Raw genomic sequence first — 13,549 nt, forward strand, 5'->3', positions numbered from 1 at the left:
TTGAATCTCTTGTCCCTCTGTTGGTGCTGTTGAAAGGTATTAGTTTTTTTGCGTCTCCAAAACTGAAAGATAAATGCAAAAAGTTAGGGTGGAAAAAAGTGACGGTAAAGAGAAGCAGCAGAAAGGAGATGGGGGGAAAAAGAGGCAACAGAATGAGAAAGGAAAGTGGGTGATTCAGATGCAACTGTTGCTGTTTCCAGTCTCTCTGATACATTTGCTGCTACTCACTAGTTAACTTACAGAAGTGAAAATGATAATCTAGCATGTGAGTTTTGATTTTAATGTAAGCTAATAGTATTTGCTTTTTTGTTTTTTTGTTCCTCCTTACCTCTACTCTTTTAACTTTTTTTTTTGATAATGCTCTCTCTTTCCCTTCTGTTCATAATTTACCACTGTAAAACCTCAGTTCAATGGCAGATGCTCAAGTGTTACCATCTAGGTGTGTGGTTTTATTTAAGCAGTTTGGTGTTGAATTGGATAATGGATAACACTTTCAAAGTTTAGCGTTTTAAAACCAAATATTGTTATGTACCCACCTAGTCTCCAGAAGCTGTGTTAAATTCAGGGGAAGTTTTAGATACTCTGAAAATTGGACTACTTTTAGCTAGTAGCAGTAACTCCTGTTGCATAGTCATATGTGACAAGCTTGAAAGATTGCGTCAGTTTGTCCCTGCTCTTTTTCCATTGCTTCCAAGTTGTGTGTCTGTGGTGTATCCAGGGGCATGAGCAGGAGTTACAGACAAGTTTGGGGAAAGGGAGTGGCTCTTGTAGCAGGCAAGATCAGATTATTTTGGTGTGGAAGGATGGGAGATAAACCTAAACAAAGCTATGGAAGAATGCATAAGCATATCATGAAGATTCTTTGAGTGACATAAGAAAGGAGTAAGCAAAAATGTCAAATCAAAATTAAAGGATTTTTGTCCTGAAGGCAGAGATCTGAAGTTGGTGTAGAACGCAAAGTGGGATGGAAGGAGTTGACTTTGATAAAAGTCACAGGCCTGTCAGGCTACTCTGAGGAGCAGCATTTTGAGAAGTTGGAGGTTAGCAAAATAGGCAAGAACCAACATGAGGAAAACCAGCTGCTCTAGTGACAGAAGGAGCTTTTTCTGAGAGCCTGGATAAAGGGACTAGCTAAAAGTTGATGGAGCCTGGAGTTCCTGAGGAAGGTCGTTGCTCCCAATGGTGCAAGAAGGGAATGGAAAAGTTACCAGTGTAGTAAGGATAAGTAGCTGAGTTTGATAATGGCAGTTTGGCCAGTCCCTTGTGTCTCATGAGCTGAAGTGCATAGGGGTAGGCTGTAGAAAAACATACATGTAGTAGCTGAAAACCTAAAAGTGAAAATTTTACCACAGAAGGGAGACAGGAACAGAAGGAAGGACATGAAGAGAACTGGGATGAGTTTCTTGACTTAATATTTTTCCTAACTAAATAATTTTCTCTTCCAGCTAAATGAAAATGACGGACATAAAAAAGATCTCCCTCCACAGCATATTCAGTGTTTTGCATGCCCAAACTGCTTCCTCCTTTTCACCAAAAGAGATGAATGCTTGCAGCATATGTCAGGAAAGAACCACTTCCTCCAGGTTTCCAAATTGAGTGGTATGTTGCTACTAAGTGTACTACTTTTCATTCCTTCTGGTAATTGATACTTATGATATGAAGTGACTTACATTTTTCTGCTGTGTAAAAAAGCTTAAGGTTTGTAAGTTTGTTTTTCATGAATGCTTATTTTTATTTTAACTTAAATGTGATACTGTTCTGTAAGAGGAGATAAATCATAGAATGGTTTGGGTTGGAAGCGACCTTAAAGATCATCTAGTTCCAACCCCCTTGTCTTGGACAGGGACACCTTCCATTAGACCAGATTGCTCAAAGCCCCATCCAACCTGGCCTTGAACACTGCCAGGGAGGGGGCAGCCACAACCTCTCTGGGCAACCTGTTCCAGTGCCTCACCACCCTCACAGTGAAGAACTTCTTCCTTGCATCTCATCTAAATCTACCCTCTTTCAGTTTAAAGCCGTTACCCCTTGACCTACCACTACATGCTCTTGTAAGAAGTGAGAAGTTCCTCTCTAGCTTTCATGTAGGCCCCGTTTAGGTACAGGCAGGCTGCTATAAGGTCTCCTCCGGAGCTTTCTCTTCTCCAGGCTGAACTACCCCAACTCTCAGCCTGTCTTCACAGGAGAGGTGCTCCAGCCCTCTGATAATCTTCGTGGCCTTCCTCTGGACTCACTCCAACGGGTCCATGTCCTTCTTATGTTGGGGGCCCCAGAGCTGAACGCAGTACTGCAGGTGGGGTCTCAGGAGAGCAGAGTAGAAGGGGAGAATCACCTCCCTCGACCTGCTGGTCACGCTTCCTTTAATGCAGCCCAGGATACGGCTGGCTTTCTGGGCTGCAGACGCACATCACTGGGTCCTGTTGAGCTTCTTGTCAACCAACACTCCCAAGTCCTTCTCCACAGGGCTACTCTCTGCCCAGCCTGTATTTGTGCTTGGGATTGCCCCGATCCATGTGCAGGACCTTGCGCTTGGCCTTGTTAAACTTCATGAGGTTCGCACGGGCCCACCTTTCAAGTCTATCAAGGGCCCTCTGGATGGCAACCCTTCCCTCCAGCGTGTCAACCACACCACACAGCTTGGTGTCATCGGCAAACTTGCTGAGGGTGCGCTCGATTCCACTGTTCATGTCACTGACAAAGTTGTTAAACAGCACTGGTCCCAATACCGACCCCTGAGGAATGCTGCTTGTCACTGCTCTCCACTTGGACATCGAGCCATTGACCGCAACCCTTTGAGTGTGACCATCCAGCCAATTTCTTATCCACTGAGTGGTCCATCTGTCAAATCCATGTCTCTCCAATTTAGAGAGAAGGATGTTGTGCGGGACAGTGCCAAATGCTTTGCACAAGCCCAGGTAGATGACGCCCGTGGCTCTTCCCTTATCCACCAACGCTGTAACCCCATTGTAGAAGGCCACCAAATTTTTCAGACACAATTTGCCCCTTAGTGAAGCCATGCTGGCTGTCACCAATCACCTCATTTTCCATGTGCCTTGGCATAGCTTCCAGGAGGATCCTCTCCGTGATCTTGCTGGGCACAGAGGTGACACTAACTGTCCTATAGTTCCTTGAGTCTTACTATTTTCCCTTTTTAAAAGTGGGGGTTACGTTTTCCCTTTTCCAGTCAGTGGGAACTTCACTGGACTGCCACGATTTCTCAAATATGATGGATAGTGGCTTAGCCACTTCATCTGCCAGTTCCCTCAGGACCTGTGGGTGCACCTCATCAGGTCCCATGGACTTGTGCACCCTCAGGTTGCTTAGATGGTCTCGAACCTGATCCTCTCCTACGGTGGGCAGTTCTTCATTCTCCCAGTCCCTGCCTTTGCCTTCTGTGACGTGGGCGTTTTGGCTGGAGCACTGGCCTGTGAAGACTGAGGCAAAAAAGTCGTTGAGTACCTCTTCCTTCTTCACATCCCAGGTAAGGAGTTCTGCCATTTTCTTTCCAGAGAGGGCCAACATTTTCCCTAGTCTTCCTTTTATCACCAATGTACCTATAGAAGCTTCTCTTGTTGCCCTTGGCGTCCCTGAGCAGATTTAATTCTGGCAGGGATTTAGCATTCCTAACCTGTTCCCTGGCTGCTCGGACAATTTGTCTGTATTCTTCCCAGGCCACCTGTCCTTGCTTCCTTTTTGTGTTTGAGTTTGTCCAGGAGTTCCTTGTTCATCCATGCAGGCCTCCTGGCGTTTTTGCCTGACTTCTCTTTGCTGGGATGCATCACTCCTGAGCTTGGAGGAGGTGATCCTTGAATATTAACCAGCATGCTTGGGCCCCTCTTGCCTCCAGGGTTTTATCCCATGGTTCTGTACCAAGCAGATCCCTGAAGAGGCCAAAGTCTGCTCTCCTGAAGCCCAGGGTAGTGAACTTGCTGTGTGCTCTCCTCACTGCCTCAAGGATCTTGGACTCCAGCATTTCATGGTGACTGCAGCCAAGGCTGCACTTGAGCTTCTCATTCCTCACCAGCCCCTCCTTGTTGGTGAGAACAAGGTGCAGCATAGCACCTCTCCTCGTTGGCTCCTCTATCACTTGGAGAAAGAAGTTATAATCAACGCATTCCAGGAGCCTTCTGGATTGCTTATGCCCTGCTGTGCTGTCCCTCCAACAGATATCAGGGTGGTTGCTTAGAAATTAATTTTTTTTGTGTAGAAGTGATTCCTTCATCATGGTTGCTGTAATGAGAAGCAGACTTTCCTTTATCTCTATGCTGTCAGGTGTCTCATACAAGCTTCTCATCCTCCAGTGACTGTGCAGCTACTGTCCTAAATAAGTTTACATTTAGCATGTTGAAACGAACTTGAACCAAAACACATACGTTTCTTTTTCAATTCCAGTCAGACTGGCTGTGATGTTCCTTCCCCTTACTGTACTGTCTGAAGTCAGCTGGAGGCAATTTTTCTTGTTGGTGTTCTTGGCATTCCTGGTGGAAAAGACCTGTGAAAGTTTCTTCTCCATATAATTGCAAATTTAGCCTGCTTAGCTGGAACGGTGCTGCCGGTCTGATGCCTGGCACTGGTCGAATTGCTACTGAAGGTTATAATACTGGTTATGTTGTGAGCTGGTAACATCCTGAACCGTACTTACTGGATTCCACAGAAGATACCTGTCTGATTATGGTGTTGAAAGCAGGGTTAATGACCATTATAGCTGCACTGACTTTTTAGCTTTGACATAAGCAATAGGCATTAAAGCATCTACTTTAATGTTAGGTAAACAGCTGAGACGGGTGAGATATAGAGGGAGTTGACTTCTTATTCAAGAAGCTGCCATATTTTAGATAGCGTAGCATTCACAATGCCTATATGGCCAAAAGGATTGGTATAGTTATTTCTCATCCTCATAACTGTATCTTCTACTTCTGCCCTCCCCCAGAGTGGCTGCAGGAAGTGTACAGTGAAGACAGGCTTTGAAGGAATCTTCCTGCAGGTTGAGTCAGTACTGCTATCTTCACTGAAGTGACAATTAGCTGCACAGTTCTGAGTTCTCTTATGTATTGTAAATCTAATGTACTTTTATTCTCAAATAGGTTATTAATTCTGAGTGTGCTGACTGTAGGTGCCTTTAAAATCGGCCATAGGTTTTAAAAAAGATTGCGGGTGAGCTATTGCTTTGAAAACATTCAAAGCACAAAATAGTGTTTTCTTTAGAGATGGATAGTGCTTAGCTCAGAACAAAAAAAGGAAGTGCTCTATTTTTTCCTTTGCATTGGTAGGTCTTCATGATTAATATTATCAGCATGGTCTATAAGATCTGGCAGTGAAGTTAGTTGAAACGCATAACTGCAAATTACTGCCTGCTGATCATCACATCTTACTAAATAGAAAATTCAAAGAGAATTTGCCTCCTGAGATGCAGAACATTAACAGCAATATATAGTTCATAAGCCATTTCCCATTATTTTTTCAATAGAAAATTTTCTATTCTGCTGGTACATGGAGTTAGACATGGAGTATGTACTCAGAACAACAGGAACTCCCACACCTAAAAATTTAAGGAGAACTAACATTGAGAACGGGGAACAGAGAGAGGGATGGTCCCAGTATGTGGGAAATTGTTAAATGAATTGTGTACTCTTTTCTTTTTTAAACACACTATGGCTTTAAACAAAAGTGTATATAGTAGACAAGTGGTGATCGATGGAGGGGAGTAAGGTCAATAAGAACCTTCCCAAGAGAGGTATCTGACCTGACCTTGGAGGAGGAGGAAAAGGGAAGTAGAGTCAGTCACCAAGTATGAAAAAGCAAGATGCCCATTCGAAAATGAGATTGTTACAGAGGTTTAAAAAATTAATGCAGTTTTACTTAAAAGTTTCCATTGCACAATTACTGACTCAGCTGGCACATGGTAACTTGCTTTCTGAACCCTGTGACAAACGAGTACAATTGTAACTAGGTCATCTGAGAGCAGACGTACTATGAAAGAACTCTAACGTGTGGTTGCACTTTCTGCCATTCCATACTGTAGATGAAATGAAGGCTGGCCTTCCTCTACCTTTCCCATCCTATGCAAAGAACCTTCTGATATCTCTGTGCAAAGAAGTCCCCTTCCAAGTGAAGTGTATATCCTGCTACCAGATACTACGCTCGCATATGGAATTAACAGCTCATTTCAGGTTTGTGAGAGACAGCTGTCTTTATAATGTGAACATCCATAGGCAGACATGTTCTTAGTGGTGCTAGTGGATTTCAGGGCATCTAGGACCATCTGAATGTTGACTTTCAGAGTAAACTATCAAAAAACCTGCCCCCTTTCCATGTCTTTTACCCTGCCTTACCCCACTCAATCCACTGCAGAATGCTGATTGATGTCTGTATCCTTTTGGTTGCTTTCTGTAACAGAACAACAGAACTTGGTCTCTGTTCCACTTTTTCTAAGTTGGCAGCATTTGATTTCTAAAATGTCAACAACATAAGCATCAATCTAAGTGCTAGTTTCGGAAATTAGCGCCTAATTCTCTTTAAAGTGCAGAGCCTAGATAGGCATTGCATGTTTTTGTTGGTGAGCTAGTAGGTGAGTTAAAGTATACAGAGGACACTATTTCCATGGACTAATTGCTGTAGCTACTAGGTAATATTTCAAAGTAAATCTGAAAGTTTAAAAATGTCAGGTTATGATATAACATCTTTATTATTTTTGTTTAATCCATTCTAGAACACGTTGTCGTAATTCTGGGCCCGTAGCACTGTCAAAGAAGAGCATCTCCCAAGTTGCAGAGATATTTAAAACAAAAGGTCACTGTGAGAACTGTGATAAGCTGTTTGCTGATAAGAATCAGATCACCCAGCATAAGCAAACCACTCGACATAACATTAAAGTTCTTACTACAATGGAAGAGTCCATCTTGATGTTCTGTCATATCAATGGAAAAAATAAAAATCAGTCTCATTTGTGCCACATTGTGGATCGGTCAAGACCACTGCTTAAAAGACATTTGACTTTGAATGAGTCTACCAGTGAAATGGGGTCTACTCCTTCAAAACGGAAGAGTGATTCAAAAGATAAAAATGAAGATCATGTAGCAAACCAAAGTCAGGGCAGTGCTTGCAAAGTAAAAGCCTGGTTTTGTGAATGTCTTCAAAAGTTTTTTACAGAAGAGTCAGTAGAAAAGCACATTCTATCAGCAAATCGGATCTGTCACAAGTGTGCTGTGTGTGGAAAGCTTGCTGAAAATTCGAGCATTATCCGCCTGCATATGAGTCGATTCCATGGGGGAGCACACTTGACTAATTTTCTTCTCTGGTGCAGAGCATGCTCTGTAGATCTCCTCAGAGAAGAGGATATTATGGGACACGTGAGTGAATTTCATGGTGGACATAGTTACTATTATGAGCAAGAAGCTTTAGAAGATGAGCCTATGCCATCTGCTTCTGACGCAGCATGCATTTCTGCAGGTGAAAGGAAAGACTGCATTCCTAGTCCTATGGAACTCTCCTCTGAAAAAAGTCCTATTCTGGGAAAATGGCAATGCCACATTTGTGAAGAGATGTTTGAATCTGAAGAGAGCGTTAAACAGCATTGCATGTCATTAGAAAGCCATGCATTTCACAGATACTGCTGTGGCTTATGCAGAAATCACTTTCGGAAAGTAGGAACGCTACAGCGACACTTCCAAGAGCATCATAACCAGGAGATACAGACTAAATACTTCTGTGGCCTTTGTGGTAATCTCTTTTTTGACACAGAAGAAGAATTTCTAATCCATTATAAGGAGATTCATAGCATGGACTATGCATTTGTGCCTGAGCAGATGGAAGTATCAATAAAAAAAGAGGAGGACTTCCTCCCAGTAGAAGAAGGAGACCGTTTAACCTGTGGTTGCCGGACAACTTATGTCTCCAAAATAAACAGGAAGCACGATTATGGGAATTGTCAGAAAGCCATGCTGCAAAAAGGAAATTTATGGTTTCAATGCTGCTTCTGTTCTGCAACTGCACAGAATTTTGCTGATTTGAACAGTCATCTCAGCAGTCACATGTCACTGAAACATAAGGGAGAGATGTATGTTGTTAGATGTGCTGCATGCAACAAAAACTTTGATGATCTTCAGAGTGCACATCAGCACTATCACATGAAACACTGCTTCTTGCAGAAACCTGATCTATCAAGTCTTGCATCAGAATTGGAAAATACAGTATTCAAGTTCACAGCAAGTGGGGCTTGTGTGGACAGAAGACCTCATGAACTAAAATTTCAAGCATGTCCATCCAAGAGATGGAGACCACAGGAAAGACCACAATCGTCTCCTCTACAGGGACCAATACAGGGAAAGAAAGAAAAAAAAGAGAACTCAACATACTCTGAAGAACCTGGTGAAGGTTTGTAGGCTTTTTTTTTTTTAGCATTAGAAAAATATTGTTGTCTTTAACACACTCTGTTTCAATTTCAGTGCAAGTATGTAGCATACCATTTGCCTACATCCAGTCTATAAATCAGCTCAGAATTTGATGTTTGTTATTTCTCAAAGCTGCATTTTGAATTCTTGGTATTTGAGTTTCCAGAACTTGGACTCAACAATTTATTGCTATTTGCCATATGCATGAAGTCTTCAAAAAACAAAAAGTAGGCAGATGTGGGAACCCTGGGACTGAAAAACTTAATTTTCAAATTAGTTGGGAGCATAATTTGGTGTTAAAAGGAAAAGGACAATCAAGGACCACAAACAGAGATCTGACTCCTAGAAATGTAAGAGTGGTCTGTAATACTCACACATTCAAGAGAAACTTGCCTCCTTTGTATATGTAAATATTTATGAGCCTGGTAGTGCTTTCTGTGTGGGCAGTCCTATTATAACACCATTTCTCAGTTTCCTTAGCTTGCCAAAAAATAATTTTGGCTGAGAATTTATAGTCTCATTATGTATTAGGCTTTTTGCCTTGAGCATGCAAATACTTTTTTTATGTTCATGTCACTTCTAAGAATGACAACAAGAATGCTGAAGGTGTACCTTGTGTTCAAAAATTGGAAGTGTTTTTAATTACGGTGTCATAATGCTTTTGATTAAAAGGTTGACATTTATGTTAGATATACAGCAAAAAGTATGTCTCTAAACATTTTACGTGCTTTTATGCATGTAAGCAATTAAATGTTACAGAGACTTGCCATAGTCGGGGGTGCACAGCTGAATATTAAATGGACTATTAAAATGTCTTAGTGCAGGACAATAGCTTTCTGTGCTTACCACAAAACTATCCAGCTCTATGCCATCGTATAGCTAGATTCTACTTTCTTTTGTGTGATTTGTGCATTACTAAATGCTACTTCAGTTGACTTAAAAACAATGCAATCACCAAATATGATCATGTTCTATAACTTTTAGCTTATAGAACAGTTGAATACATAAATTTTCAAAAGCATATCTTCAGCTGATGTATGTTGGTTGACCAGAAAGTCAGGTGAACTTTAAATGCATCCTTTTTATCCCATTGAAGATGGTGAACTTCCTGATCTTGACTACCTGAGTACCATGACTCACATTGTGTTGGTGGATCTGGACAACTGGGGAAGCTTATTCACGCAGCTGCCAGCTAACCTGAACCAAGGGACGTTTATCTGGGGCTTTCAAGGTAAAAAGTGGTTGAAGGAAATACAAAGATAAGATTAAGAAGTCTACACAGATACTTGAGCAAAGATTCTTTGAATCTGAGAGAGCGAAGGACAGGAAGAAGCAGCCACAAAGGCTTCTTAAGTCACAGTGTCACAGGCACCATGTCATAGAAATGTTCTTGAACTTTTCTAAGTCAGTCTTAACCTCCTCTGCTCTTATTATTCCTTGTAGAATATGTTCCAGAATTGCTGAATGGTTTAGGAGTCTTTCTGGCTTACCTGCTGAACTTACTCTAGGCTGTATCATACTAGGTTTTTGTAATTATCAGGACAGCCATAATACTCAGAGATCACTTTCTTTTTAACTCCCAAGTCCTTGTCATGTTCTTTTTCTTTTTAGTTTAAAAAGGCATGATTTTACATTCTTGTACTTGAATTTTGTACTGTCTCTGGGTCGCTCCTTAAGGATGTCTGTGGTCATCCTGCATATCAATAGGTGTATCTCACATCTGGAAGATACCAGTAGTGGTACAAGGTGATTGATGGAACTCGCATAGTTACGGGTTTATAACAAAGCTTTTTGCGAAGTCTACCAATAGCATCCCTCTAACTTGATACTTTTCCTTACCTGACTGTTCTTGAACCAACTTCTTGTCCACCTCGTGCTTTTTCTACTGTTTTTCTCTGTATCTGCCTTTATAATTATTTTGCCTCTGGTACATTGAATACTTCAGTAAAGACTAGATAAGGGATAGTTTCAAAATATTTATTGCCTGAAACATAGGCATCATCTTGGCAGACTTGTAGGAATTGTCAGGTGTGTTTCACACTTGGTGGACAGCATTGCACTGCACTTCTTCACTTAATGTTCTCTATTATCTCTTCCTTTAGAAGATAATCAAGGGCATCCTGAAAGCTGAGAGTTTCCGTGCTGCTGAGGTTGGACAGAAAGGCTTGTTGATGCCTGAATCACTTTTTTTTTCCTCTGAGAAACAGGTAGTCCAGTTAGCTGATGAAGGCAGAGCAAGTATGTCTGTTAATGTAAAGTATAAGTTCTTTAGTCAGCTCTGCTCCTGGACCTGAGTGTAATGTCTCGTTGTTAGGAGTTCTGGGGACAAATCCTCTGGTCTTCTCTGTTAAAGCAAGTTAACGCTCCAGGATTTTGTGTTCTGCTCAGGCTTTACTTCTGTATCATTGCCTGTATTGTCATTATGTATCATTTGGCCTCTCTGCACAGTAACAGAATTCTTGCGTACATGCACAAAGCCACAGAAAACACTGCTTTTGAGGGTTGAGATTATACCTAATCATACTGGATTTGTATTCCATTCTTGCTGCCTGGCTACTCCATTTATTTATATTCTCTTTTGTGTATGGCTGAACAACCTGTTGTTTGTTCTTACTATCTTTTGTGAGGCTTTACCCAGCTTGACTTCTGGTCAAATTTCACTTCACCTCTGCACTTCTTGACTTCTAAGGCTATTGTGATTTGGGGTTTGGTTGTGGTTTTAATTGCTGAAGGTTTTGTGTTCATTTCTATAGTTATTCAATCTACTTGGCCTTGGAAAAACATTTTTTTCTTTTTCTGCACATAAAAATAAGAAACTATTAGGAATCTGACTTGAAGAAATGTCAGGCCTGTTTGACGTCTGAAGTCCAAAGCTACTCTGTTGTGTTTTATAGTATAGTATATATAGTATTATTTAGTAAAGAATAATTTTTCACAGTTATATCAAACTTTCCCCACTTGAATTCAGACACTTGCTTTCAGTCTTAATTTGTTATTCTACTTTACTCAAAACTGGTTTGTCATTAATTGACCCAAGCTTGTCTGTTATGACAGAGTCTTCTGTGCTGTTTTTCAAGGTTAAAATGCCATGGTTTGATTCAGTAAGAAAAAATTGATTGAACCCAGAAATGCCTGAAGTGTATTGTTGTCAGAAATATCTCTTTGCTGACCTATCTAAGAAAGAGAAATAATCCATACTACAGTTTTAGTGTTACTAATCTATTGTTAATGTAATAATCTTACCCAAAGGTATCTCTGTGCTAGCTACGACACTGCGTCCAGGGATGTTCCAGACACAGTCACCTGCTAGCACAGCCCAGCCCACATCAGTGCTACTCAATTTCTTGCTCCTCAAACAGGGTTGCTGCATGCAGGCTGCCTCGTGGGAGTGGCTTCTGGAGCACTTGAACTGAAAAACCCATACTGAAGAGTAAATTGTGATTAAAATAGGCCATATTAATATCAGAGAACACTTCATCAGTTTATTAGCATCAACTATATTGTTACAGAGCCTGGGAACACTAAGGCTTCCAGGCACATCTGAATTTATTGTTTTAGGTGCCCTCTCATAATAATGGTTTACAGAGTTATTTGATACATGCTGTTCTTGTTTAGCCTGTGAAAATGGCAACATCCCTGTCTCTTCTGATTTTTTTCCCTGCATTTCCCAAACAACGTTTCCAATTTATTTTTATTATTATTTTTATGTGATACTTTTGTATTATTTCTGTTATTCCTATTGCTAATACAGCCTTAGCTTTGCTTTGAGTTCCTCCATTGTATTGCCCCTGCTCTGTATTGTTTCTGTTTTCAGATATTCTGTTGTCCTTCACCCATTTGTGGTCTAGCTCTGCCAGAGTAAATACAGTTCTGTCATTGTTTTCAGCTGTCCTGGTCAAATGTTTATGTTGCATATTTATGCAGCCAAAAGCCAAGGTTAGTGATTACAAGTCGTGACCAAGGCTGTCACAACAGATGTGAATGACTTGCAAATACTGTTTTTCTCATGGACAGATATCCCTAAATAATTTCTGTGTAGTCTGTTTACTAAATCTTTGAGATAATTTTTGATACCCTCTTATAGCCATTAGGCTGGAAAGGGGTGGGGGGGAACACAAAAAACCCCAGGAGAAATCTACTGAAGATTGCTTCTACTTCTTTGTCGGACTGCGTATGGGCAGGTTGGAATACACAATCCTCTATTGCATGTTTACTTGAGCCTTAATTTCACATGTTGTCACATGAAGTGCCATTAATGACTGCTTTCACTTTCCATTCAAAATCCTTTCTTACATCCAGACACTATCATCCGGCAGAAAAAGCAACATTTTTTTCCTCCCCATTGCAGACCCATTATTTCTTCCATTTATATTCTTGGGAATGTCATGAAATTCTTATTTACTCCCTTCAAATTGTCCTTCAGTTGTTTGTCTTTTTATGTTGTCAGAGTAACTCCAAGTGCCTCTGTTTTTCCCTCTCTTCTCGAGAGACTTGCTGCTTCTTTCCTTCCCCTTACAAGCTGTTTCAGCCTGGTATTATCTGTAGCAGGCCTCTTACTTGGTTCATCTCTATTATCCAACTGTTTTCTCAGCCAGTAACTACATGTTTTAGGATACTGTTGAGAAAATTCCTGCACTTATTTTTTTCCCCACTTGTAGCGTCATTTTGCTTATCCTTGACTGCATCCAAGTGTTTGTCAGGACTCCAGCATTTGTTTCAGCTGTTGCTCCAGTTCTTGTCAGAACTCTTTAAAAAGAGGATCCATGTGATGTGTCAGGCAGTTATAGAATCTGGTGGAAATAACCTTGGGCATTACATTAGTACAGGATTCCCTAAGAGAAGCATTTCTGTTACTGTACTATGTTTCCAGAGCTCCTCTGCTTCTGCACATTAACCATAACTGTGCTTAAAACTGAAAAAAATACGTTCTTATGTCTAAATGCACATGATATCGGGATATGCAGGATTATAAGAAAAATTCATACAAAATTGAATGAGAGGCTTTGTGTAGGATCAGGCTAGCTACTTTTTCCTTTTTTGTTTTCTAACCCAAGAACAAGGGTTCTTTCGGGATTTTGGTTATATGTTTATTTTAGCTTTTGCGTTGGTCAAAATAAATTCTGTCTTTAAAGCCAGATTTATCTTTGCTTTTGCCTTCT

The 13,549-nt window shown here is 40.8% G+C and overlaps 1 protein-coding gene across 7 annotated transcripts in view; it reads left to right on the plus strand.

Moving 5' to 3' along the window:
* The window catches only part of ZNF451 (zinc finger protein 451), a 45,970-nt gene that overhangs the window by 17,363 nt on the left and 15,058 nt on the right, over positions 1-13,549 (plus strand). For all 7 annotated transcript variants that reach the window (XR_007508254.1, XM_049818281.1, XM_049818283.1 and 4 more), the window contains exons 8-11: positions 1,446-1,599; positions 6,023-6,170; positions 6,710-8,373; positions 9,487-9,621. Coding sequence is in view for 6 of the 7 variants with exons in the window: in XM_049818281.1 (XP_049674238.1) it covers positions 1,446-1,599; positions 6,023-6,170; positions 6,710-8,373; positions 9,487-9,621 (2,101 nt within the window). In the remaining variant the exon portion in view is untranslated. The remainder of the gene's footprint in view (positions 1-1,445; positions 1,600-6,022; positions 6,171-6,709; positions 8,374-9,486; positions 9,622-13,549) is intronic.

Source organism: Accipiter gentilis, chromosome 15 (assembly GCF_929443795.1).
Source record: "Accipiter gentilis chromosome 15, bAccGen1.1, whole genome shotgun sequence".
NCBI classification, from domain to species: domain Eukaryota; kingdom Metazoa; phylum Chordata; class Aves; order Accipitriformes; family Accipitridae; genus Astur; species Astur gentilis.